This window comes from Parus major, chromosome 4 (assembly GCF_001522545.3).
Source record: "Parus major isolate Abel chromosome 4, Parus_major1.1, whole genome shotgun sequence".
Classification (NCBI taxonomy): domain Eukaryota; kingdom Metazoa; phylum Chordata; class Aves; order Passeriformes; family Paridae; genus Parus; species Parus major.
This window is the reverse complement of record NC_031771.1, coordinates 54,186,451-54,213,709: the sequence shown is the minus strand read 5'-3', so window position 1 is coordinate 54,213,709 and position 27,259 is coordinate 54,186,451. Positions and strand designations below refer to the sequence as shown.

The 27,259-nt window shown below is 39.0% G+C and overlaps 2 protein-coding genes and 1 long non-coding RNA gene across 12 annotated transcripts in view; 1 reads left to right on the top strand and 2 right to left on the bottom strand.

Moving 5' to 3' along the window:
* The window catches only part of CC2D2A (coiled-coil and C2 domain containing 2A), a 49,249-nt gene extending 39,409 nt beyond the window's left edge, over positions 1-9,840 (top strand). For both annotated transcript variants that reach the window (XM_015624149.3, XM_015624150.3), the window contains 8 exons: positions 1,619-1,822; positions 2,306-2,395; positions 3,179-3,292; positions 4,735-4,869; positions 6,749-6,871; positions 7,443-7,501; positions 7,954-8,131; positions 9,119-9,840. In XM_015624149.3, the coding sequence (XP_015479635.1) occupies positions 1,619-1,822; positions 2,306-2,395; positions 3,179-3,292; positions 4,735-4,869; positions 6,749-6,871; positions 7,443-7,501; positions 7,954-8,131; positions 9,119-9,307 (1,092 nt within the window). In that variant the 3' untranslated portion in view covers positions 9,308-9,840. The remainder of the gene's footprint in view (positions 1-1,618; positions 1,823-2,305; positions 2,396-3,178; positions 3,293-4,734; positions 4,870-6,748; positions 6,872-7,442; positions 7,502-7,953; positions 8,132-9,118) is intronic.
* Positions 345-6,316, bottom strand: LOC117244238. Its single transcript, XR_004496926.1, has 2 exons — positions 5,124-6,316; positions 345-1,943 (listed from the first exon to the last, which is right to left on the bottom strand). It is a non-coding gene; the product is annotated as an uncharacterized LOC117244238 (long non-coding RNA).
* A 1,923-nt stretch (positions 9,841-11,763) lies between the features above and the next one.
* FBXL5 (F-box and leucine rich repeat protein 5) overlaps positions 11,764-27,259 on the bottom strand; it is a 34,232-nt gene continuing 18,736 nt past the window's right edge. For 3 of the 9 annotated variants that reach the window (XM_033513597.1, XM_015624151.3, XM_015624153.3), the window contains 6 exons: positions 26,191-26,316; positions 25,571-25,719; positions 25,309-25,391; positions 22,808-23,527; positions 19,866-20,014; positions 11,764-12,433 (listed from right to left, as the gene is read on the bottom strand). In XM_033513597.1, coding sequence (XP_033369488.1) covers positions 12,357-12,433; positions 19,866-20,014; positions 22,808-23,527; positions 25,309-25,391; positions 25,571-25,719; positions 26,191-26,316 — 1,304 coding nt within the window. In that variant the 3' untranslated portion in view covers positions 11,764-12,356. Of the gene's footprint in view, positions 12,434-13,629; positions 14,604-16,541; positions 17,850-19,865; positions 20,015-22,807; positions 23,528-25,308; positions 25,392-25,570; positions 25,720-26,190; positions 26,317-27,259 lie in introns of those variants that run through there. The other 6 variants (XR_004496920.1, XR_004496921.1, XR_004496922.1 and 3 more) reach the window with 6 other exon arrangements.

Below are 27,259 nucleotides of genomic sequence, written 5' to 3'. Positions count from 1 at the left end.
TTGGCAATCCTATCTGTGAGCAGGTAGTTTTTCCATGTATTTGTGTAAACAATAAAGTGTTCATGTGAGTATTTGTGAACAGTGGACAAAAAGGAGGTGGCAGGTGCAAAGAGCATTTTCTTGCTTCTGTGTTTATACTGTTCAAATAAGCATTTATTATTTATGGCTTCATGCATGCCTCATGATCTTGAAGATAATAATTCCTAAACAGCAGCTGCTATTTTTGTCAGTTTCATTAGTAAAACGGAAGTGCTTTAGACTAACAACAATAGTGGTTAAAATTATTTGCTGCAACTCTCCAGATGCAACACATACACTTATTATAGAAAGAGGTTTGTGTATTATGGGAAAAAAAAAAACAACAACTAAATAATTTGCCATACTTTCTTCCTATTCCTGACCTGCAGTTAATTTGAAATACTTGTATAGTGTTTTAGGATGCTAAGCATAATTTTATTTTAATTTTATGATTCCTTTTTTGTTTCTTTACTTATTTTTCCTCTTTCCTGCTGTCCTTCCTGAACCTCTGTTAGATGAATGAAATGCTTAAGAAGGTACAATATTAACAAATCAGCTGAGATACTCTGGTTGTTCCCAGCTTAAGATTTAGCTTGGGTTAGTGCCATTCAGCAACCTTTTTGCAATTAGTGTTACTTGATCGTGACATAGTAATTGCTTATTTGCCAGTAATATTTGCAGTAAATTTCTACATTAAAATTTACAATGTGCCAGAGGCTCTACTTTTCTGCTTTTAATTATGGTTGAGAAGAAACACCACTGTGTGCCTTCTCTTCAGATTTGGAGTTCTAGCTGCAGGGCAGTGCCCAGCTGTTCCACTTCAGTTTAGTTTAAGAAGAGTAACAAATGACAAAAGTGGCTTACTTGAAACAAAAATATTACGAAGGATGAACTTTAATTCTCAGCACTACTAGAAGTCTACAAGGAATTCTAAATAGATAATTGTGACCAATCTTAGTACCTTTGGAAGATGACATCTTCTAATCTTCATGAAATAATTGTCAGTGTTATATAATTAATATGTGCTTTTGAGTCCTACATTTGCTTCTGAAAAATCTCATTTAAAATTGTGAAAATTTTCAACACCTTTGAATTATAAGGATTCACCTAAAATCACTTGAACTTTATCTGCAAATATTTTGGCACTGAGCAGTGTTGTTGCAGTATTAACTGGGACTTTATGCATATTGTCTATTGTGATTTTAATGGAGTGCTGTAGGAATAGCACACAGGATTAGTACCTAACCATAATTGTTTACTTTTGACTTAATATGTGGTGTTACATCCTCATGCCCCCAGTGTTACTTGGCCGTAACTTTCACTGCATTTTTCAGTGCTTTAATAAAGCCAGCTTATACATACAGATCATTGTGGGCATTCATAAGTGAATGCAGATTACCTGATTTTCCATTGCCTTGACCTTCCTTTTATGTCTGTAAGCAAAACTTTATACTACAAGGTGAGTTCAAAGTGCTATTAGAAAAGAATTTAACACTTTTTATTGTCCTCTAAATGGTGAAAAATGACCAAATATAAGTAAAGACTTAAGTCCAAACTATAAATAAAACTGTTTTTGTATAAATTCTACTGTCTTTTGAAGTTTGATACCCAAGAAGATGAGAAACTGCTCCAGGCAGCAGAAAAATATGAAGCTGAATGTACATCAAAGTTTCCAAACCGCCAGTGCCTAACAACTGTAATTGACCTTGATGGAAAAACAGTTTTTATTACCAGATATATCAAACCTCTGAATCCACCACAGGAGCTTCTTGATGCTGTCCCAAATGGATCTCAAACAGCAGCAGTAAGTATTTAGAAATCTTTTGATAGTGAAGTCTCTGAGATACAGATTTCAGGATGGATGTTTGCCTGTGCATGTGCACATAAGCAAATCCCAGCTTTGTGTCTCTGCTGTACAGCTGCACCTTATGCAAAGGGAAAATTACAGATACAAAATAAAACTACTAATGACCGTGAATGACTATGTGTAACACACAGTAATTCCAACTATAATGATACTGTAAAATAATATTTGTCTTCTCAGGGGAAAAAAATAAGTGTATTAATGAGTATTGTCTTTAAAAGACAAAGAATTATGCCAAATCTCAATGGCAGTATATCATATCAGCCTTTGATATAAGTTCTAAAATGAGCTAGCTGCTACTGTACTGAGGTTACTGAGTGTTTTATCACTGAGTGGAAACAGCAATATTCTTCACATCTGGTATAGTAACACTAGAGCATTTTGAATTAAAGGGGTGACTTGCTCTGTTTTGTTTTCTTGCAGGAGCTGGTAGCTCGATATGTTGCTTTGATTCCTTTTTTGCCAGATAGTGTGTCATTTGCTGGAATTTGTGATTTATGGAGTACATCAGATGTAAGCAATGCATTATAAATAAGTTCTTTATCCTCTTGAATGTGATGGAACATCCTAGTGGCCACTATTTTTGGAGAGAGGTTGCACTAGATTAGCTCTTGAGGTCCCTTCAAACCTAAATTATTCTGTGATTCTGTTATTGTGAGGAATATTTTTCTTTGAGCCAGTTGTTTCAAAGAATAAGGACCAAAGCTTTAAAGAAGCTGCTATTCTGATCTGAGCCAAAAATTTAATCTTTGATGGGTTGCAATAAGCTAAGAATACATAAAGGCTTCAAAGTTTTTCCCATTTTTTCTCAGTTATAAACCAGTCCATAATGTCACAGTCATGCACAAGTGAAGGGATACTGATTGATAGAGACTTTACAACTAGACTTAAAATGGTTCATTGTCATTCCAAGGAACTACAGAAAAGTCATTGCATGTAGTGTAAGCAATAATGGCATATTTAGCCTTCTCTGTCACACAAATCCTGTCATTTAGAGAGTAACAGCAGACCTTGTTTATCATAGATTAAGTTTTTATAATTTCAGAACGTTTCTGAAAAATGGTCTTTCTAAAAAAGACAAGACCCTGGTTCTTGTGATAAGATCATGGATACTCACACTGTTCACTCTTCATCTGTGTTGAAGCAGTGACCAATAAACGGTAAATATTAGTTGCAAAGATCTGAGAGGACTCCTTGCTTCAGATGTGTAAACAGTTAAGAAACATTATCAAATATTCTAAGTTGATAAATGCCTAGAAAAACCTTTTCTTTTTTTTTTTTTAATACCTCAATTAGCAATTTCTTTATCTTCTGGCGGGAGACGAGGAAGAACATGCCGTGCTCTTGTGCAATTATTTTCTTGGTATGGGGAAAAAAGCCTGGCTTATCATTGGAAATGCCATTCCTGAGGTAAGAGAGTTCTTTCATTTGGCCTAAGTATTGACTTTTGTTTTGTGAAGTCTTTTGTCCCCAGCAATGGGTTGTTTCTTGCTGGGATGTTTTTCCAGGATATTGTCTAAACATTGATGCTGGGAACTGATTCTTTTCAGAGAAGCAAATAAAAAATTGAAAGTATATATTAGCATATGTCTGAGTTTTTTCCCTGGACCTCTGTTTCCATGCTGAAACTGGTAATAGTTGTCATAATAGTACAGAACCAAGCATCTGTAACCCTTAATTTGACTTTAGCTTGTATAAATTGTGTATACAGGACAAATTGATGGAGACGGTCCCTTCACAGCATCTCAGTAATGGATACACAGACTCTGACAGAGTTTGTGGGAGCTGGTACAGGTTCAGAGGTGATAGGAGAAGGCATGGGGCATGCCAGGGATTCTTAGTGGTCACACACATCTGCTGATTCTCTGGCTGATGGCAGAGCTGCAGCAGTAGTGAAGAGAGATTGGTTCAGGCTGAACAAGTCCCTCTCCCTCTGCCCACAGTAATGAAGGCAGGTGAGGCCTCTGCTCTGCCTTGGGCTGCTGGGAGCCACTCTGGCAACAGCTGGGCTCAGACTGGCCCAGAACTGAAACACTGAGGTTGTTTTGCTGCTTGGGAGATGCCTTTGTTCTCAAGGAAGCACTCAGATTCCCAACTGACCGATACTGCTCTTTTCAAAAAGCTGGTAACTGTTTATAATGCAAATTTCTGCATTCATGTGAAAGGTTTTTCTGGTAAAAAATTCTGTCTAAGCTAGTTTCTTAAGCACATTCTGAGATACTGCAGTGACAGGAACAGGTACTCAGATACATTCTTTCCCCTCAAAATCTTATGGAAATGCTAGTCGTTAAGAAAGCGTTTTCTAAGGAGGGGATTTATTCCAGGTATTTCAGGATACCTGGAAAATGGAAGGGATGACAAGAACATAGAAGAGCAGTTTAGGGATTCCTGAAAGAGATTATAAAGGGAGCTGGGAAATTCCTTATGTGCCTGAGAAGGAGGATGATGGCTGAGACACAGAGTGTGCTGACTAGATGGAAGTCCTTCAGCTCGGAGATTCCCATGGATGAGAGCTGTGGCAGTAGCCAAGCAGGATGTGTTGATACTGAAGTGGCATCTGGTAAACATTCCTGTATGTGGAATTTCACACCTGTTTGTAGCTGAGACAAGACAGCTTTCAGAATATGTATCTTAAGAATGGCTCAGAGTTCTGCACATCTGACATTTCTCTGCCACGTTATTATGCAAGTCTTGAACTGTAATGAACCTGTAAATTCTTCCAAGGAGTTTGCCCTAAAAAGCCCTATCAAGCCCAGTAGTAAAAATTTAGTAATCCAAAGAATACAAAGCATACTGTCCTTCTAGCTAATTTTCAAACATCTTTCTCATACTTTTTTTTTTTCCCTTCCTAGGGACCAACTGCGTATGTATTAACTTTGGAACAAAGTCAGTATGTAATTTGGAATCCCAGTACTGGATGTTTTTATGGGCAGTATGATACTTTCTGCCCCTTAAAAAATGTGTACTGTCTGATCAGCTGTGATAATGTAAGTGCACCCAGTCTTCTCACAGTTCTGTACATGTAAGGGTTAATAACTTGATTTTTATTTTTTTTTTAACCTTTGGCATCATTTGTTCATCATTGTAAACATATTTAGGCTATTATTTATTAGAAATATTATTAAATCTTAAGTAGGTTTTTCAGCTACTTTAAGTAATTCAAATAAGATTTTTTTTTATTCAGCACTTAGGTGGATCAAGAGACCTGTTAATGTAATTTTCATTACTGAGTTTAACTTACATGTTTCCCAGAGTGAATGGCCTAAGATTACAACTGCTTAGGTGAGAAGTAGTCATTCCTCAAAGATAATAGTTTGCAGATGAAATGTGACTGAAAAACGAGAAAAAAAAGTATAAAGGAATCACTTGAGTTGCCCATGTGATACTAGGCACAGACTGAATGCTTCAATGTGCACAATGCACAGCTGGCACCTCAGGGCACAAAGATGATACTGATTTTCTGCCTGGCATCAAGTCCTCCCCATTTATTTGAAAATACACTGCTTGGAAGCAGTGTATTTTACACTACTTTTACACTATTACAGTGTATTATTTTACACTATTACAGTGTATATTTACACTACTACTACTTGGAAGTAATAGCAGTGCATGTTCATAATATATTATTTATTGTGTGGCTGTAAACTCTCCAAGATAGTGGGGTGAGAGAGGAGAGATTGTAAGAGCTGTGCAGCTCTGTGCAGGTGAAGGAGTGGCCACAGACTGGGTGCTGAGCCTGCACTGGGAGGCTCAGAAACCCTGGGAACTCTGCTGCAGCAGCATTCCCTGCCTTGGTTGGAAGACAGACCTCCCAGGTTCTGGGGACACAGAGGCATGATGACAAGGTAGAAAGATGTGTCTGAAAATCTGAAAGTGAGAAAATAGAAAGCGAACTTAAAGAAAGAATCCTAGGGTTTCTTTGAATGGGAACTGGAAGTTGAGTTTAAGAGTTTGCTCCTCAGTTTTTTGGAATGCCAAGCAATAAGAGTTTTGTTTTGTTATTTAATTTTCTATGTTCTATTATAAACACAGATCCTGACTTTAGATGAGAACTTAAAATTCTAAAGCACATTTATTTAAAAGTGTCACTTGTTTCACTGAAAGCATTTTGGGGAGTGATAGAGTTGTTTGGTGTTTTTTTAAGCAGTACTAAACCTACAGTTAAGAAAAATGTAACTCAGTTGTTAATTGCTGGAAGAAGCAGCTAAGAACTTAAGCACTGACTTGAACTGCAGAACACAACAACATCTTTCAAGGCACCCAATTCCAGTCTCAGTGAGACTGAGCAGGGTGTGCTGCCAGGAGAGCCACACTACCTCACATCCAACTGGGGCAGAACCAGCTGTCCTAGAAGGCTCTACACAGAAGCTCAGCTACAAGGGGTCACACACATTTACATAGTAAGGGCTGGTACATTTTGCAGCCTTAGAAACAGTTATTTAATGAATCCTACAGTGCCTGTGTTCTCCAGACTAGGTGCAGAGGCCAAAATGAATGTCTGTAAAGATGGGGAGTGCAAGACATGGGTTCCACTTGCTGACAAAATGTGCACAGAAGCTGTGTCTTGTGTGCCTGCAGTCTCTACTTGTATTCTGCAAGGTACACTTAAAAAAGCAGTGGTGCTGGGGTGCAGCAGCTACCAGGCATCACAGCCACAGCAGCACTGGCTTGGGCTCTTGGAGGAATTTAATCAGAATTCAGGAAGAAATTGTGCAGCAGTCCAGAGGGGTGAAATGCAGCTTAGAACAGAAGAAAAAATTGCTACAGCAGGTTAACATTATATAGTATTTTAGTGCTATATAAGTGGAATGTGTTACATAGGTGTGATTATATGCTGAAAGCTAAACCAAATTTGCTTTCCTGTAGATCTGGTTTAATATGCAAGAATATGATTCCCCAGGAAGGATAAATTTTGATATCAGCAAACCAAAACATTGGAAGCCTTTCTTTTCAAGAAGCTTGCCATTCCCTGGTCTCCACAGCATTCAGGTATTGATGGATCTATTGCCAACTCAAAAAGAGAGTTTGAGACATCACAGGCTTGGTATAAAAAAGCACATGCTGAGTTCTTTAGATTTCTTCAGTTAAGTGTATTTATGTAATAGCATTGGCTTTTAAAAAGATTTCCCAGTTATTCCTTTAAGAAAAGGAAAGCAGGAATACTGTAAAAAGTTGATTTTAATTTAATTAATTAATGCTTTTTCCCTCTGTCTACTTAAGATCTCAGGGCAACAGTGAAGTAAATGGGATAAATCTTTAACACAAACATATCTAAAGTAGTAGCTCAGTATCATAAAGAAAAAGTCAACTTTTGTCTCAGATTCCTGTACAGTTATCAAAGCTGTAAGCAGTTGAAATTTACTGGGGGGGGAACCCAATATTACACAGGAATAGCTTGTTAAATTTTTATCATGTGTCTGTTAAAAAATAGATTATTTTAGCACAATTGTAAACTCCTGTTACCATCATCAAGGCAGAAACTCCTGAAGTTACACTGTTATATGTTTGGAAGAGATTGCACGTGTTAATACTTATTTTATTTTATTTTATTTATTGCTAGCCTGAAGAATTAACTTATGAGCATTCTGATAAGGCTGCTGCACTGGAACTACAGAGCAGGTAATGTGACCTCCAGAACAAATGTCATCAGTGGTGATCCCAGAGCATTCCTAGCTATTCATGCCTACATCCTAAAAATCTGCTTTCAATTCCAGGAGAAATGGCCTAAAAAAAATCAGAAGCTATTGTTTCAGGGCTTTTTAAAATCCCCTGTCTAGAGATTGCCAGGTTGAAAGAACTATCAATCATTGCTCTACCATTTCACAAACAGCAGAATGCTGTGGGGGAATGAGAGGGTGTAAACTAAAAAGGGGTTGAAAGCCCATGGCCTTCCATGCAGGTTCTGACAATGCAGACATTACTACACAGCTATGTTGGCTTTTCTGCACTTCTAGTGAGCAGTAAGTTTAACTGAGGTCATGTGTGGTTCTCAGAATCTGTACTGTCTCCCAAGGCAGATCAGTTCAGATGCCCAATACTAGAATTGTAATAATCAGTCTATCTCATTGCAGGATTGAAAAAATATTAAAAGATAAGATTATGGAATGGAGACCAACACGCCCAACACGGTGGAACAGATACTGCACCTCCACCCTCCGTAACTTTTTGCCACTGCTGGAACAAAATCATGGCAAAGATGTAGAAGATGACCATCAGGCAGAGCTGCAAAAACAGCTGGGATATTACAGGGTACACTTGTGAATATAAACGGCTTGTGCATAAAAGCAATAAGTTAAATCCCTAGGGTTTACTATCGTTACTGGATGGTATTGAAGAGTGTCCTAGGCTAGTTATTTCTTCTACTACCAAAATTCACAAGATATGTTACACCAAAGATAAACCATTGTAGTATTTATAGAGAGGAGGAGTGATGATCCGGTTTATTTCATTTGTAATGTTGAAGATAAAGTTTCTGCTGAACATAAGAATATAAAGTTAATTGGGTGCACTGTTGTTTTATTGCTGCACAACAGTCACTACTGCCAGTACATAAACACAAGTGCAGTCTCCCTTGGGGAGACTGGTGCAGCAGCTCCCAGGGTCAGTAAAGAACCTGCTGCTGGTGCTGAGTAGTGCTACACACAGTCTACCTACATGTGCAGGCCCCCACACAACATGCTTTTCTTCAGTTTTCTAGTCTTTGCTTATAAAGACAGAATAAAATTGGCTGATGTGTTTACTGCAGTCACTGTTGTGCCTGTGCATTCTTCCTCCAGGCTGTTGGAAGGGCCTTCTGCTTTCCACATGGAACACATGTGACTGTACTGGCAGCTCTGGCCAGCTCCAAAAGGAGTTGAGGCTTCAGTTCCTGTTGAACAGGATTCATTTGCTCAAATCCCAAACCAGAAGAACAGGCCGATTTAAAACCAGCCACAAGACAAAAAAGCAATGAAGCTCTGCTCTAAGTGTTCATTAATGTAACTTTAGAATGCACTAGAATAAAGAACTTTACTTGGAACTTAAACCAAATTAAAGAGGAAAAATGTCATAAGCTTGCCTGGAGTATGGGAAAAAGGGAGGCGTTACCAAAACACAAACATAGGTTCTTCTATTGCATCGCCTCAGGCTGGCAGAAGAGATAATTTTACTCAGCATGTAATTTTTTTTAAACTATGTATTTATTCAGGTGCTTTCATTTTTTCTTATTATGTGTTTTTTTCTCTTTCTTCCTTCCAGGTCTCTGGATTTCCTATTCATATGCCATATTCCGAAGTGAGACCTTTAATAGAAGCTGTACACAGCACAAGAGTTCACACCATTGATGTTTCCAATGTTGAATTTGCTCTGGCTGTGTATGTTCATGCTTATCCCCAAAATGTTCTCTCGGTATGGATTTATGTTGCTTCACTTGTGCGAAATAGGTAATATAGACCAGTCAGAGTACTGCAATAAATTTGCTTATATAGGTGTAAATATATGATTTCACTACTGAGCTATTCCAAGTATTTTAAAAATCAAATGAGAACATGATTTTTAGTAGATTTTTTTCCCTAAAACCACTAATTACGTCTAAGGAGGAGACTGACAGTGTAAACTTCCAGTACTAATAGGTGATCTTTATATAGTCTTTTATAGCTCCCTGTGTGACCTCACACTCTTAAAGCATCACACATGACCACACATAAATGACAGTGCAGAGTAAAATGATTCCTTGGTATTCTTGTAGCTAGTCAGTTTATCTACAGACATTCTTCCTCTTCAAAAGACACTTGTAAATAAAAAAAAAAAATTCTGTACCTCAGTTCCTGAATTTTTAGCATACTTCAATTTTTAAGAGGCTGCTTCACATCCTATTTTTTATTTTATATCTGTATAATGCCAGCACAATTTAAAGGTGTAAGACATTTTCTTAAGAAGTTAAAGATGAAGGATTTAATAAATATTTTATCAAACCTTAAGCAGAAGCTCATTCCTTTAATACAAAAATTTGATTAAATTACTTACAAGTATGAAATCCTTGTCTGCAAGTGAAAGATTATCAAAAGAACAGCTAACTGAAAACCAAATTCACTTACTAGTATGTAAGTAGTTGTGCTATTACTACTGATATAAATACATACCCTTTTCCTGCTGCTATCTTGCTAATCAAATTCTTCTAGTGAAAATGACAGTGGGTTGAGCTTAGGAAGTGTTCACCAGGACCCTGAACTTGCCTTTGTTGAATTTCAGATGGTTGCTTTCTGCCCACCTCTCCAACCTGCCCAGGTACTTCTGAATATCTGCACAGCACTTGGGGAGATCAATCCAAAGCTCCTCCCAGCTTTGTGTTGTCAGAGAACTTGCTGAGGAGGTATCTGGACCTTCATCCCAGTCACTGATGAAGAAGTTAAACAATCCTAAAACCAGTATTGAACCCTGTGGGTCAGCCCTAATGACAGGCCTCCAACTAGACCCTGTGGCACTGATTACAACCTCTAGGATCTGCTGTTCAGCCAAGTCCTAATTCACCTCACTGTCCACTCATGCAACCCACACTTCCTGAGTTTGCCTATGAGGATGTTTGGGGGAGAAAGTGTCAAAAACCTTACTGAGGTCGGGTTTGACAGTCCACTGCTCTTCCCTCATCTAACCAGTTAGTTGTTCCATCATAGAGGGAAACTGGGTTGGTCAAACAGTGACTCCATGCTGACTATTCCTGCTCACCTTCCTGTCATCCGTGCAAATAGAGATGGCCTCCAGAATGAGACACTCCATTACCTTTCCAGGGATAGAGGTGATACTGACTGACCAATAGTTCCTTGGCTCCTCCTTTGAAGACCAGGGTGACATTTGCTTTTTTGCAGTCCTCAGCCACCTCCCCTGATTCTCCATGACCTTTCCAAGATGATCAGGAGTGGCCTCACTACAGTGTCTGCCAGCTCTCTGAGCACGCACAGACCAGCTGAGAGTCAGGGGTTGCTGCCACAGGTTCCCTCCCTTCTACAGGCCCCACTAGAAAGCACACTATCATTACATGATGTTTTGCTGAACACTGATGACATCTCCCAAGTTTATTCCATGGTGTTTCTGCAGTTCAATCCATCCTCAGTTGTGTCTACACTCAACTAGAGTTTTTCTTTCCTTACTCTTCAGTTTAGCGAGATGGTGGCAAAACTTACACTTTATCACAGCCTCCAGCTCTGCCTGTACACTGACTTCTCAGACACTGAGAATCTTGGAAGCTACTATGTCACCGTGACTGCTGTTCTAAATAAATACTACTCAAAAGAATTTATCCAATTAGAAAAACAGGTAAAAATTACTGGTTTGTATTGTCAGTCTTAAAATTAGGCGGGATAAGAGGAAAAAAAAACCCCACCTCTGCTTTCTCCAATAGCAGACACCTGCCCTTCCTCTGCTGTAGAAAAAAACAGTCTGCAACTGTGTCAACCATGAGCAGGTGGCCATTGACATTCACTACTTGCCATGGGCTACAGTACTCATCCCTCCAACCTGCCCAGGTCTCCTCTCCCTGGCTGGCTCTCCTCTCCCCCATACCACCACACACACGCTCATGCACTCCTCATCTCTTCCTAGCACACGTTTCACTCATCACAGCAGATTTTCTGCTCCCTGCCAGTCTCTACTGGCCAGAGCAATCTTTTTAACTATCAAAGTAAGGGCAAAAATGTATTGTCGTCTTTCACAGAGTTCAGATTAATGAAAATTCACTTCCTCTGAAGCTGTTACAAAAATGCACCTTAGCAGAGTCATGGGAACCATAAAACCAAACCAAAACCCCCATAGATTCTGCACAGTTCACAGCTCTGCAACCATGACAACACCCACCCACCTGCCCAACCTCTGCAGCCTTCTGGCATGGCACTTTTAAAGCACAGATATTCAACTGCTGTACACATTTTTTTATTGGTGGGAATGTTTTATTTGAGTATGTCTTTCAAGCCCAAATACAAAACCAAATGCAAAAGGAAGGTGGCAATTTCCCTAATTTTGCAATGTAAAGAACAACTTCAGGATGAGAGGAAAGGGCAAGAAACCAGGCTCCTAAAGATGTGTAATTATTACCCAAATGCAAACAATAAAATTCAAATTCTCTGCGGAGGTTTATACTGTACTTACGGACTCAAAATTATAAAAAGGAAGTCACCTAACACAAAATAATGCAGTAAAGTATACTTAAGTGCCAAAATTGGAATAAAGTGGCATTAAAAAGAAAAAAACTGAAGAATTTCCCATCTTCCCCAAATTATGTAAAATAAAACCCAACACCCTTCAAGCCAAATGAGGTTGTGAGATTGTTACAACACTGTACAGTACACTCATAATTAAGATTCTGAAGTTGTGGGCAGGGTCAGGCTAGTATAACAAGTCTCACTCCAAGGATTGTTAACACAAGATGCGAACTGTAAGTAAAGTGCATGAGAGGAAGCCTGCTCAGCTAAATGAAGTAGACCGAAAGATCAGAAGTCAGCGGTCATTCGCCAGAGCGGCAGCAGGCCCGAAAACCACACTGCAAATTCTGGCATCCACTGGCGGTTTCAGCATGAGGACCTGCACAAAAACAACAGAATCGTGAAAAGAATGAAAGGCCACTTATTTAGACTCATAATTCTTATAAACTGGTGATACAGAAAAGTCTTTTTTTACAATGCACTGCATTCAGCACCATCAAGTCCAAAATGCTGCCAACATTATGACAGTGTAAAAATCTCACTTGGAACGGGTGTTTTTCAAGAGATTTTTGCTCCATAGCTTAGTCCCATGAAGATAGCACATCCAAAATTACACATAAGTACCATGACCAACACTAAATGAGCAACTTTATGCACACTGCCACAGCTTCAGAACGGAGTCTTTTTGACAATGCATTTTTAATTCCCATTTTTCAAATTCAGATGATGACATCATGACATTACCAAAGAAACCATAACCTCCAAAACTATGCCTATGGTGATGAAAACAGTTTTTTAGGCTGGAAGTATTTTTTTCTTCATGAACAATTCATGGTTGGCCAGACTCTCACATACTCTTGACTAGAAATTAAAAAACTAAAGAGAGAATCACCTTAGCATCACTGCAGTCATCAGAAGCCATAAGGCTAAAAATGAGCCATTCAGAAAGAAATAACGAGTTGCAAGCACAGACAGGACAACTGTAACTCTACACACCTCCACTTACCTTCACTTACCCCTTTCATTTAAAACGTTACAGTGACCATGAGATAAGAAATTATTGTATTTATTCAAACAGGATTTTATTTCCTGCAGCCATATGCCTGCTTTGAGACCCATTTATACTCTACAATCAGTTCTGGCTGAACTCTGGCACCCAACAAAAACTGGAAGTGGGTTGCTGAGCCAACACAAGCTGGTGAAGACCTCATCAGGACAACACGTTTCCCCCATTTGTATGACAGACAAAACAACAAGTACTTTAGGTGTTTTTCCTGTATTTAGAAATTCTAACAAAATCTTATAATGAATGAGGGCACCATGCTAGATCTGGCTTTTTTTACCGCCTTCAACAGTAAAGTCATAATTCAATTAATTTCCAAGCATCTGAAGCCTTAAAACCAGCATCCTACTTCATGCCACACACCAATAAGCAATACTCTAGACTGTAAATAAGTTAAGGTACATGAGACTGAATAAAACACCTGAAACTATAACAAAAGACTACAGTTACAGTACAGTAACCAATTTCATTGGTCAATAAACTCAGTTTCCTTTTCAAATGTTTTTATTCACCTGCACTATATTTTGATCCTCCACATCACTTACGAGCTAGTTTGAAAGCTTCTTCACAAGTTCTTTAGCAAGGAGACTCGGTGCTTCTGAACAGCTGGTTTAGCAGAGCATGTTCTGTGCAGCAGCATTTCCCAAGTCGTAGCTGACCTTCCCCAGCACTGCCACAGCTACGCAGCACAGCAGTGATTCTGAAGCAACTGCCACGTTTCTAGCAAAATGTTTGTTGACAAAACATACAGAACCACAACATCCCAAGGAAGGGAATTCTTGGTATAATTCAATATTGTTTTTCATCCTTTTCTTGCTCTTTTTGTTACTCCTCATGCTCCTAACTGGAACATACAAACTTCTAGGTCTGACCAATGCTTCATCTAACACTACCTTCACCACTGGCAACATCAAGTTGTGTTTAGGGACATGACATAAGCCTATCATGCACACCTTTTGTGTTTTTCCAGCAACCCCAACTGTTACATCAAGGGACACTGAAATCCATTTCTTCCATTTTTTTATGGCTCAGTTGTGCATGCAGGTTTTTAACCTCTTTTTAAACCTCTTTCCACAATTCCCCACTGGACCAAATTCCACAATTTCACCACACTGTGCATCTCCTTTAAATTGCTTACCAGCTTCACCCAGTGCCCCTGAGCTCTAACACTGCAAGATTTGGAGAATTACCACTGCACATTCACCTCATCTACTGCTTTCCCAGTTCTGTAAACAGTCATGCCCCTCTTTTCAGCCATCTCACTGAAACATCCAGCCTTTTGAGTGTTCAGTTCCCTAACTTTTTAGAAGGCCTCTTCTGTATCTTCAGTAACTCCAGTGTACACTCTCCTCAGGATGGGGACACCAAACCCGCATGCAGTGCTCCACATGTGAGTGCCCCAAGGCTTCCAGGACCATGCACAGCACCCTCTATCTTGTTTTCACCACCCTGACGATGGTAATATTGGTGGCTTTTTTGGCTGCTGCTGCAAATAGGAAAGATCTCAGAATTAGCACCAACAGCTGTCTGAAATCATTATCTCCACACTGCAACTGCCAGCTCTGAATTCAGTTTCATGCAAGCACAGTTGGATTATTCCCAGCCACCAGATATTCAACCACACATACAGCTATAGTGAAGCTTCTTAGATGTCCTTCTGGAAACCATCAGCATCAGTACCATTACTTGGAGACCACACAGCACCGCTCAAAAACATGGAAATTATTGTGTGCATTTCTTACACCATAACACAGGGGAAATGCTGAGTAAGACTGATCTCAGCACAGAACTCTTGGGAGGGGAACAGGCTTTCAGTTTTTAAATTTAAACCACTCTTATCGCAGCTAAAGATCTGAAAAGCTTGGATACTTCTACATAAACTGGACCATCTGAAAAGCTTATATGTTCATTTCCCAATTTATTAGGCACTGACTTAGAAATGACACAATGACACTAAGCATATCTCACAGTGAAATTTCACCCTTCTTCCCACACTACATTTCTTGCTCCATGTCTAATCCTCATACTATCACTAACTTTCCTTTATAGCCTGTAATAAAGAATTCTGATAAAATGAAACGCTGGGGGTTCAGTCTTCTGAAATCAGCCCTCCCCATACTCTTTCTTAGCATATACAAGCAGCTCCCACCATTTGGAGGGTATTTTATGCTCTTATTATAACAAGGTAGTAAGTATCATTAATGGTTGGTTAAACAGTAAGGCTATCTGGGTTCAAGTGATTTATGGTTTGACATGGATCTCCTTCATCAAAAGTAATTTAACTCCTCTATAAAATCCCTAGTGCTCCTTAGTTTGCTCTTTTTTACATTTGATACAGACAGCAAAATTCAAATGCCTTTACTTTTGATAGCTGCAGACACTGTGTTTGTTTCCCTGGCTTTATTTACTACCACTGACCTTTGGCTACATCTCTTTGGCTTCATAACCTCTGACATCATATACATATACTCTGACTTCATAAACTTCATTCTGTATATGAGGTCTCCAATTCCTCTCACCCCACTGATGCATTAGGCTAAGCAACATGGTAATATATTCCTTTCATATTGTCCAGTGTGATGGTCATTTCAACCTAACAGTGGAGATTAATCACTTCATAGGGTCAGAATAATTTGGGTTAGATGGGATCTTTAAAAGTCATCTAGTTCCAACCCCCTTGCAATAATCAGGCACATCTTCAACTAGATATGGTTGCTCAGAAACCCCATTCAGGCTGACCCCAAATGTGTCTAGGGATGAGTCTTGCACCACCTTTCTGGGCAATCTGTTCCACTATCTCCCATCTTCATCTGCCCATTACTGCTTTCAGCACAGCCCGGTTAGCAATGCATGGTGTACCTAGGACACTCCTCCATACAGCAATTTGCACACTTTGAGGACCAGCTGATGATTTTGAATGAATTTTGACAGTTTTGATGGGCAGGTATAGCAACAACCACTAGCTGTTGGCAGCATCAGGTTATGGCTCATGTAATAAAACATCTTGACAGGGATGAGCCAGATACCATCACTGCTGGACTTAACAAGGAGTCCAAAATGTAGTTTTTTCAAAACAACACGTGATGGAAGTGTGGGGAAGGAACAGCACATGCAGTGGGATCATAAGGAGAAGCATATTTTACAAGGGTCCCTCAGACTGTGAAGGTTTAGTAAGTGCTAGCAGTGAAGTGCTAAATTAAATGTGTTTTGGGCTCACCTGGGAAAGCAAAGTTAATCAGATTCTCATCTAACCTGCCACAGTCTACGATACTGGTTTAGTTACTTCTGAACTGGATTACTCTAATGCTCTTTGCATGAACATCTGATTACTCAGATGCTTAGGGGACTCTGAATAGAGGTGAGGTCTGTTTACTTGTGGTGAACATATAAACATGTTTGATAATGTAGGAAAGAAGTAGAGCTATTTGATTACTCCATTTATTTGATTACTCCATTTTGTTACATTTAAAAGTGTACAAAAATTAGTCAGAATTCCCTAGAACAAAGTTTGGCATTCCACCAAGAATACATGAAAAAACGGACTAATATCATAGTAATAGAACCACTCCCTGCAACTGGCTGTCACCACTATATAATATCCTTTCAGAGATTTGTGACTACATTGGTAACCTGTAGAATTTAGACTGACTTAACTCTTAGAACACATAAGTCTGCACACAGTAGTCCATACACCTTAAAAGAACATGCAAAGTCTTGGTTTAACTGCTGAAAGACAGATTAACTATGACCAATGACATTTTAGATGCCAGAAGAGTGAATCATTAGAATCAAACTTCTGCCCTATTTCTTTAATTACAGAACCTGAGGACTACATAATTAAAAGAACGTCTAGAAACTGAATCATAATTAAATTCTGCAAAGAGCTACTGCTGCAGAAATTAGGGAGCCCATATCTTTAATGCCAAAGGTGAAAGCACTCCAGGCTTTGAAATGGAGAAATGAATCAGCTGGACAAAACAGACTTAGGAAAGTAAGAACTCAGTGGCAAGATCTAAAACAATCAACTCTTCTTGCTAAGTTCAGTGTGATCCACAACCAAGTTTAATTTAGATAAATGAAATCAGCCATTAAAAGGGATGTACATTGACAGATGTGTTTTCAGCTACAGCTGAGGGCTATCTAACGCCAAGTCTCCAGCACTGTGCAAATATAAGAGATCCTAAACATTAGTATGTAAACCAAAAACTGAAGTGAAACTAACAGTAAACAAATGCAAAATAGATCTGGAAGTGTGTGCAAATTCATGGTTTCTGGTCATAAAAATTGTACCAGGTTACTGGTGTGCAACAGCAGTCAGACTCAAACCCAATTACCTCACCATAGCTGCTCTACCTTTCTAGTCTTGCTCTACTAAAAAGGTAGAAAAACACCTGCTGAAAGTACAAAAATTGCAACCAATGTGCCTACCAAACATGTATATTAAGCTCTTCACAAAGAAATTCCAATGAAGCTGGGTTGTGTGTAAGGAGTACCATCAGGCTTAGTGTTCAAAGAAAAAAGTATCTTCCGAGAAAGAAAATCTTCATAGTGTTCATAGAAAAAAAAAAAAGAAAATAAGCTGCGGGTAAAAGCAAAGCCTTCATTTATCAGCAGATGACAAAGTCGTATCTTTATTATTCAGAGATGGCTAAATTCCATGCTGTTGGCTCCATTTTTTTTCTGCAAGATCAACAGGTTTTCCAACCTCTGATCCCAGAATACATCTCCTTCCCTGAAAACAATCATTGATAAGCTGGTGGGCAAAGAAAATTATGAAATTATTCTGCACATGCTTACAGATCCGTAAACTTTGTACAGCAGTTAGTGATACAATCTGTAAATGTGCAAATAAACAACTTTAGAAATGGATTGATTTAAATGAAACAGCTACTGCTTTCCCTAGTTACTTTAGAAATGCCAAATGATAAAGAAACAGCTGTTGTAGGAATCCTGCTGCCCACAGAATGGAATAAGGCATCAGTTTCACACTGAACAGCCCTATCACAATGAAGTTTGATTGAAAATACAAGGAACAAAACCCAGAAAAAACTGCAGGGGATTAATTTATAAAGGCTACTTTCCATAAAGCCATAAACTTCTCAGATGACATTATTTCTCCACAGATGCAGGAAGTCAGACCATTACAGCCTCACTGTTCTGCACATTTCACTCTATAGGGGTAACTGTTGATCCAAAGGCATGCATAATGCTTTAGAGAACCAAGCAGAGCTTATAGGTTCACAGATTCCAGCAAGCAGTAAAAGGAAGAAAATAAACAGGAAGAGGATCAGACAACTTTACAGAATAATTCAAAAATATTCTGTTTAAATTTAAGTAATTTCTTGAGGATACTATGAAACAGCCAAGCTTTAAAGTGGTGGACTCATACACAGAATTGGGCATTGTAAACTAATACAAAGACATCATGCTGTTTTTTTTTTTATAGGGCCAAGATGAAAAACAGAAATGTCTGAGGACAAATTATGTCTGGTAGTACTGACAGAAGTATAAACAGAGGAAAAGTAGCAACCAATCAGATGTAAAAGGGAAAGGATTCTAATTGGTCTTTGAAGACATCTTTAAACTCAACATAATGCAGGAAAGAGTAAGTGAAGGATTTCTAAAAAATAATTTCAAACTTTCAGATGGAAATGAAAGACAACTGAAAATAGATTTTTAAATGTGTAATCTAGATGGAATTCAAGGAAGTAACAAAAATCAAGTGTGTCAAAAGAAAAAAATAAGCAGTGTCAAAAAAGTGCATAAAGTGCAAAAATTAGGGAAACAAAGTAAGACTTAATACTTTCACTTCTAATATTACAATCCAATCCAAGTGCATCATCTTGTATTGATTTCAATGGCTTGAATACCCATATATCAGTACAGATTTACCTGCAGTACCAAAGTTCTGGCATCTGGTACCCAGGCTGGGGCTGCATGTCAATATGGATACAAATTATTGAGCTGGACACCATGAACTATGACAATACAATTTTGGTTTACACACAATTAGCTTGTACAGGCCTGTGAACTTCTTTTTCCCTTGCCTCCTATTGCACTTACCTGTTTTAAATTCACACATGGAATACCACTCACACCATGGTTCCCACCTCTAATGCTAGGAATGCTTACTGGACTTACTAGACTGAATTCCAGCGTGGTAAACACCAAAAAGACTTGCACCGTGAACAGATTTTATGCATTTATACAGATCCTTCTCCAGCCTAGATCCATCCCTAAGTTACTGACTCAAGCAAAACCAGAAAAATAACTGCATTACGTTTTCCACAAGGCCATGTGATGGTAGAATCAAAAATATCCTATACCAAAACTAGTGCAATCTGTGAGGTTTGCATGGCAAAACACACATCCTCGGTTACCTAGAAGTCCCTGCTTTGGTACCAACCTAAGGAGAAAGCCTCTGTCTGAGATTATGAGATTATACAGAAAATGTACAACTATGGAGACTTTCTACCCCTGTTAGTTATGCTAAACCAAGTTAAGAGATACAGGCACTAAAAATGCTTTCCTGCATAATACAGAACTGTACTAGTGTTACAGGAAAAAAAAAAGTAAAAAATGAGGTTAAACTGATTTAACAGTCATAATTTTGTAGTTTATCTGTGAAACTCAATGCTACACAGACATTAAAAAAGGTGAGGTTTTGGTGGTTCTTTCTGTGTTAGGAAGTGCCTACACTGAGCATCACTCCCCAGAAAAGCATCACATCTTCACAGAAAGACATTACCGTTAATGTTGTCACAGTAGTAAAAGTGTTCATCTTTTAGAGAGGGGCATGCAGAAACCAACTCCTGCAGGCCTGCACCAGTTACAGTGAGACACCCCGAGAGGTTCAGGTGTTCCAAATGCGGCAGTCCTCCTCCCAGAGTCAACGCCCTGCGGACACACAGAAGAGACGCGTTAAGAGCCCGCATGGCGTGGCACTGACAAGTGCCCCACTACGTCACCCCAGCACAGACCTTCTGCACCCTGACAACAGACACACCTCTAATGAACCACAGAGTTTTAAACCTGACACTTGTATACTATCTGTTAAAGGGGGATCACCCCTGAAACCATTCAACAGACCTGAAAACTGAACAGATTTCTACATAAGGTAACAATTCCTGTAGACACTTTTTTTTATGGATGACACCAGAAATGACCAACTATTTCAAAGAACTACATTCTTTTTCAAAATACCAATGATTTTGTCAGCTCTTCCAAGGTGATGTATATTACTCATCTCACACTAAAAGATGACACTCCCAAGTTTGGTGCATTATGCCTCCCATTTAACCCTTCTTTCGTTCAACTTCTTTTGGAATCCAAAGTTGTGTTTTCCTAGGCCTGACAGCAGACCTTCTCTGCCAACACATCATCTTATTGTTCAAATGTAATTCTCTAGCTTTCCTCTGAGTGCAAGAGAATCTGGCTGCTGATGCAATAGGCACATGATGTACCACACCTGAGCAATTACTCCATGTGACCCTGCCCTCTTCTCTGCAAGCTCACAGAACAGCCAGCCCAAGTTCAAGAAGAAACAAGCTCACTCGCTTGAAAAACAACCACTGGGCTTGAATCACCAAACTGCAGATTCAAGCCAGGACATAAAACTGAAGGTTCCTTCAGAGCATCACTGTACAAGCTTCTCCTGTTAGCAGGCAGAAGCAGAACTGCAGGCCACAAAACCAGCTATCAGGTAACAACCTATATGAAATAAACAGACTGGCACGTGTTTGTATTAGGGGGTAGTTTGTATCTTTCCCCAGGGACTCTGTGTTTGTATTAGAGGGTTTCACTCTTTCCCCAAGTATTCTTGTGACTACAAGAAGCACTTGTTGCATCACACTCCCCAAAATACTTCTACCCAAAAAGCACCAATGGGAAACCAGCAATGCAGTTAAACCTTTGCCATGACTCAGGGACCAAATCTCCCTTTGCTCCCACATTACTGAGTCACAAAAAACCAGACCAGTAACATGTAAAATAAACACAGCACAACCAAGTCAGCACATAATAAAATTTGTCAGGACAAGTCCACTGCAATGCTTGAAGAAAAACAAGCTCCAACACAAAGCCCAGATACCTGAGGCATACCCTGAAGAAAGGGTAATGCTGGTAAAAATCTGTCAGAAGAACCACAGGAGACATCTGAATAGCTGTTGCTCGTGAACAACAAATGGGGACAAAATCTCAGGAGAGACAAATCAATGCCAGCAGCACCTCATGCTATTCCTCAGTTTTTACTACAGCAAACAGCACGGGTATGCATGAAGTCTTCCCACTCCAAGAAGCTTTAATTAGCCCAAAGTGCTGCAGAACACCTGAGCAAGGAAGCTGCAAGGATCTCTGCCTCACCCCATTTTTCAGTATGAAGCAGAAACTGCATTTTTCTGACAATACAAAGTATCAGTGGCAAATAGCAAAAAGAAAATTCTGTAACTCATGAAGCCACATCAATGTTCCAGTCAAACTTTTTTTTCTTTCTCCTTTAACTGTTATATGAGGTCATATTGAACATATTATTCTGCACATACAGAATTATCATAAAATCATTTGGGCTGGAAAAGACTCTTGAGATAATCACATCTGTTAACCCAGCACTGCCAAATCCACCACTAACATAATCAAGTGTCAATCCTTTGAATACCTCCATGTATGCCACTTCCCATGGCAGCCTCTTCCAATGCTTGAAAACCCTCTCAGCAAAGAAACTTTTCCTAATGGCCAATCTAAACATCCTCTGGTGCAGTTTGAGGCTATTTTCTCTTGTTACTTGAGAGAAAAGACCGACATCTGGCTATAGCCCCCTTTCAGGTGGTTGTGAAGAGTGGGAAGATGACCCCTGAGCCTCCTCTTTTCCAGGCTGAGCCACTCCAGCCTCTCCTTACCAGGCCCTGTGTTCCAGACCCTTCCCCAGCTCCACTCCTTCTCTTAGGTACCGTCTAGCCCCTCAATGCCTTTCTTGCAGTGAGGGGCAGAAATGGGAACACAGGATTTGAGGTGTGGCCTCACCAGTGCCAAGAACAAAGAGATGGTCACTGCCCTGGTCCTGGGCACTCTTCTGAAGGAACAGGCCAGGTGCCACCTGGGCATAGTCTGGCTCATGTTCAGTCACTGTCACCAGCAAACCCAGGTCCTTTTCCACCAGGCTGTCTTCCAGCCACTGTTCCCAGCCTGTAGCACTGCCTGGGGCTGTTGTGACCCAAGGGCAGGATCTAGCACTTCGTCTCATTGAACAATCGGCCTCAGCCCATTGATTCAGCCTGCCCATTAATTATGTCATTATCCAGACAGGTTAATCAAGATGTTACTCCAGTTTAACAAAGTTTCAAGCATACTGGCAGGCATAATGAAAAAATAGGTGAATTAACACAATTTCTTAATAATAAATCATTAAAGATCAAATCTAAAAGCATTAACATTGTCTAGAACAACAAATTCACAAAAATACTTGACTTCATAGAACAGATATAAAAGATTTTACTGTTATCTCCAAAAGGAAAGCTGGAAGAAGTTTTCAAGTCAGTACTGTAACTACTTAAGAAGCAAAGACCACTTAAAACTTACCAGTTTCTTCAGTAAAAATGTTTCTACTGAAATGAGGCAGATTCATCCCAGAATGGCACAACAAACAAAATCTGAAAAAATATCCTGCAGCAAAATAGTTTGAAAATGTCTCCTCACCTGAGAGCACGGTCTGTTATCTGGTAACAGCCTGACAGACTGAGAAACTGAAGAACTCGTGCCGTCTCTTCATCTGTTTTTTCACTCCCAGAGTATGCAGAGTCTTTTTTCTCTGACTGCTTAGTCCTTATTGGTTTCTTACACAGTGCAGAGGACTCTGGAAGTGCTTGAATAGTTCTTAGTGCTGTCCCAGCACAACAAAACGAGTGACCGCAGTAAATCAAGTCAGTAGAAGCACAGTGCTGCTGCCACCCTCTAGTCCTTAACCCATAAATGTCTCTACTGTAGCACAATGCAGAACAATTAATATGGGATGTTGGTTCCATAAGACAAAATCCTTCAACATTTCTGTGTCTCCACTCTGCAGCATCTTCAATGTCAGCTAAATCATCTGCATCTAGCATCCACACATAAGAACTGAAGTTTTCTGAGCCGTCAGGTTTAGTCCAGTGCTGCTCACCATTTCCTCCCTGAATGAGATTTTCATTGCTGATTTCATGCAAACCATTATATTTCTGGTTGGACTGCAGAGTAATCTCTCTGTTTTTCCACAAAGTCTTAGGGTTCCTGTTCCTGCAGCTTTTCAGAACACCTCTGGTATGATGAGTTGATATGATACCCAGTGCTCTGGAAATCCTCTCTATAGCCACATCTGTAATTTTTTCACATCCAGACAGATCAAGGTGGCGTAGATTTTGACAATATCCAACTGAACACCAACTGAAATCAGGGGGGGAAAAAAAGTGGTTTGGTTTGTTGGTGGTTGAGTTTTTTTAGTTTTTGCTCAGAAATAGCTGTTAAGGCTAAATATATGAAAGAACATTTCACAAGTAAAATACTTGCATTAATTCACATAATATTCAAAGAAGCTACCCCTGACAGATTAGATTTGATACTCCAAGTGCTCTATTTACACCTAGAAAAATTATATCTAGAGAAACATGAAATCATTCATTAATCAGTAACAACTTGTATTTCTCCATATACTGAGACTTAAAGAACTCCAAATTTGCTATATACTGGAGAAATGTTTGAGTAATAGATCAGACTGCAAGCACCAAATACCAATTGACAATTAATCAAATACAAAATAACAATTTCAAAAAACAAGTGCATTATATTCAGCAGAAGTTACCAAGAGAGATCTGAGTTACTAAACATCAAAGCTACTTCTAAAAAGGCTGGAAGTACTGAACTAGCAAATTTCACCCACACCCACCCCACACTCTCAAAATATATCTGAGATTCCATATTCATTCCAAAGTATTGTAACAGTTGTGATTTCTAGTATTTTGAGTTTCTCAAGCTTGGCAGTTTGCACATACTGAAATGTCAGTGTACTTAGATCAAATGTCCTAATGTCCTTTCCCATTTCTTCCAGGAATACTAGATGGATTCCTGAAACAGACCCTGTGTTTCTAATTATTTCATCATTAATTAGAAATCAGACCTTTTCATTTTAACAATAGCTTACTCCCCTAGTCTTACCTTTTTCAAGTGGAACAGAAAGTTTATCTACAGCAACGTTTTTACATTATTAGCTATAAAAGTATATAACCAATTTTACTGACTTTTACCTATAATTACTAATGTTAATATAATTTACTTTCTGTAAGTGATTATTTATATTTAGAGCAGGCCAAACTCATTTTCTGAGCTACAAATTGAAGCCCTGTAAATACAGATATATGAGTAGTGGCAAATAAGGTAAATTTTACTAGATATTGACAAAAGCTCACAAAGATTGACTTTTGAGCCCTGGAAATTCTATAAAGCTTTTACTTCAAATGAAACTTCTTATACAAGCTGCAGGGTGCTGCTACCAGCATCCATTCTAGTAAGATTTTCTGTGGTGTTCATGCTACCTGAGAGCACTACATGATGTAAATGCAGAACACTGAAATACCTGCTGAGTTTCAATACCACAGTAAGACCCACTGGTGCAGTTTCTGCATCCACATACCATCCCACTGACATCCAAGACATTTCTGCAGACCTCAGTAAAACTCAGGAATCCACAGACAATACACCTAAGCCTTGCAGCTTTGCCTACCACTTGATTAGAGTGTCTGAAATAGCAGTATTCCACACCCCACCAGCTGTAGCAGATCAAGAGAACTTCCTTAACTGAACAACTCCATAAAAATCTAACATGTTAAAAAAACAAGTTGTTAATACTAGGTCAAAAACACAACTATTGTTACTGATAGCTACACATTGATAGGCAAAATGCATCCAATAGCAAAGACAGAGAATTTTAAATAGCCACTACAAGTTACATTTCACTTGGTATTTCAATGATTTGTTACTCTGGTTTAGTTCTTAGTCACAAGTCACATGGGAGCTATGAATTTGACTTCTCTTTCTTTCTTGGCAATGGACGAATAAATGTTTGAATTAATGTTTGAATCCCCTCTAAATGTTTGAGCTCCCCCCGCCTCCCAAAAAAAAGCTGGATTATAATTTATTTTTTTTTTTAAAGGAAACAACAATTATCCAACCTTTCAAACACAGAGTCTGAAATATCAGTTTGAGTGAGATCCAAATATTCCAAGTTGGGGCAAAGCTCTAAGATCTGCCTAACCTGAAAAAAAAAGGAAAATAATCAGTAAGATACAAGCCACTACGGCTGCATACAGTGTCTAGAGACAACTTACAGATTGGCATTCTTTTGGACCGCAACCCACTTACACTACCCCAAGCATATCAGTTATTAAAGACTGCTGAGCCACAATTATTAAATGCAAGTTCCAAATTACACACCATTTTGCTGGACACTGCAGAACTGTAGGCCAATACCAGTGTCTTCACTGAGGAGCCCACAAGTGGGAGGACATGATGAATTAGGCCATGAAGTAAACGTTTTTCCATTTGTGCTATATTAATGGCAAGTGAATCTTCAGCTGCTTCTTCTGCAAAATAAACCCAGAGAGAAAGACATAAATCATTAAAGGACTTGGAGAAATATTTACTACAGATTATGTACTGCTCAGGGCAGCCCAGGCCAGCTGTTTCCACCAACTTGCTTTAGATGTCAAAATACTATCTCACACGGCGTTTCATATATATGTATATATAGCTGTGATTTAACAGCTTAAGATAAATTTTAAATCAAGCCTAGAGTGCATCAGGATGTGAGATGATTCATCCAAACTTTCTGAAGTGATGAAGCCTAGCTTTTACCTCCAGACACATCCCCATAACTCTTCTATCTGCTCTCATGTTTACTCTTTCCTATATAAATTAATTCCAGTTATTAAAATCAGACACCTGATTCTCTCTTACCAACCTCCATCTCCCTTTTTTTCCACTGAGTTTGTTTCTTACAGCTATGTCATCTTCAGGAAAAAAAAAAACAAAACACCAAAATCAATTTTACCTACCAGATTCATCTATGTCAGCATCTTCATCCCATTCCTGGAAAGCACGACTTTCATCTTTTCTATTTTTCACCCATTCCTCATCAGGTTCAGTCTCAGTATCTGCTGCAGGACCACTATACCAATCACCTACTCACCACCACCCCCCAAAAAGAAGAAGGAAAAAAAGTTAATAGAAATTTCTCACTGCAGCAGGAATCAGCAGTGATAGCTTTTCTGTATGTTGTAACCTGATTTAAGGGAAACAATTGAATTTCAAATTCATCTCAACTAAGACTGGACTAAACCTTAAAATAATTCTTTGTCTGATCTTTATCCTTAAACGTCACAAGATTCTTGGAACAGTTTCAGTGCCATCCCAGAACTATTATGACTGTCTGAGACATGCCTCCTGTTCTTATTTGCTTAGTAGGGACCAGTATGATCACAGAAATAACAGAAACAACCACAGAATATTTGGACTGTCTAGGTGCTCAAGTTCCTTCTGGTAAATAAATTATTCATCAGCTTTTAGTGTAACACTTGGTTGAAGACATCAGTCTTTTCCTCTGGACTATCACAAATATACAGTTAGCCAGCCAAGTTTTAGTCCCTGCACATGACAACTCTAAGATCACAAATTCCAAAAGTATCCTTTTGAAAACAGCTACACTATATTTGTAACATACATATGTCTCAAACGAATATACAATCATTTTTTCAAACATCTGGATGAATGTGAAGATCAGCAACAGCTGTGCTGTTTTAGCTGGTGGAGCACTCGGGGTTACTCCTCGGGGTTACTGCACAGGCATTAATTTACTTCTAGTTTGGATATATGGCAGTGCTGGGCACAGGATAAGCACCTCTGCTGCCTCCCTCGATGTAGACATGCTGAAAAACAAACCACCTTATTTAACTGTCTCACGTTGGGGGGAACCCTACTCTTCCTAAAGCAAGAGCAACTCCTATTGAGTATATCTAAAAGAACAAGTTTTCTTCTATGAATAACACAATGACAATTAAATACCAATTGACTGTCAACCATAAAGTTTTGGTAACATTTCTCATCATCCTTAACCCATTCTCATAT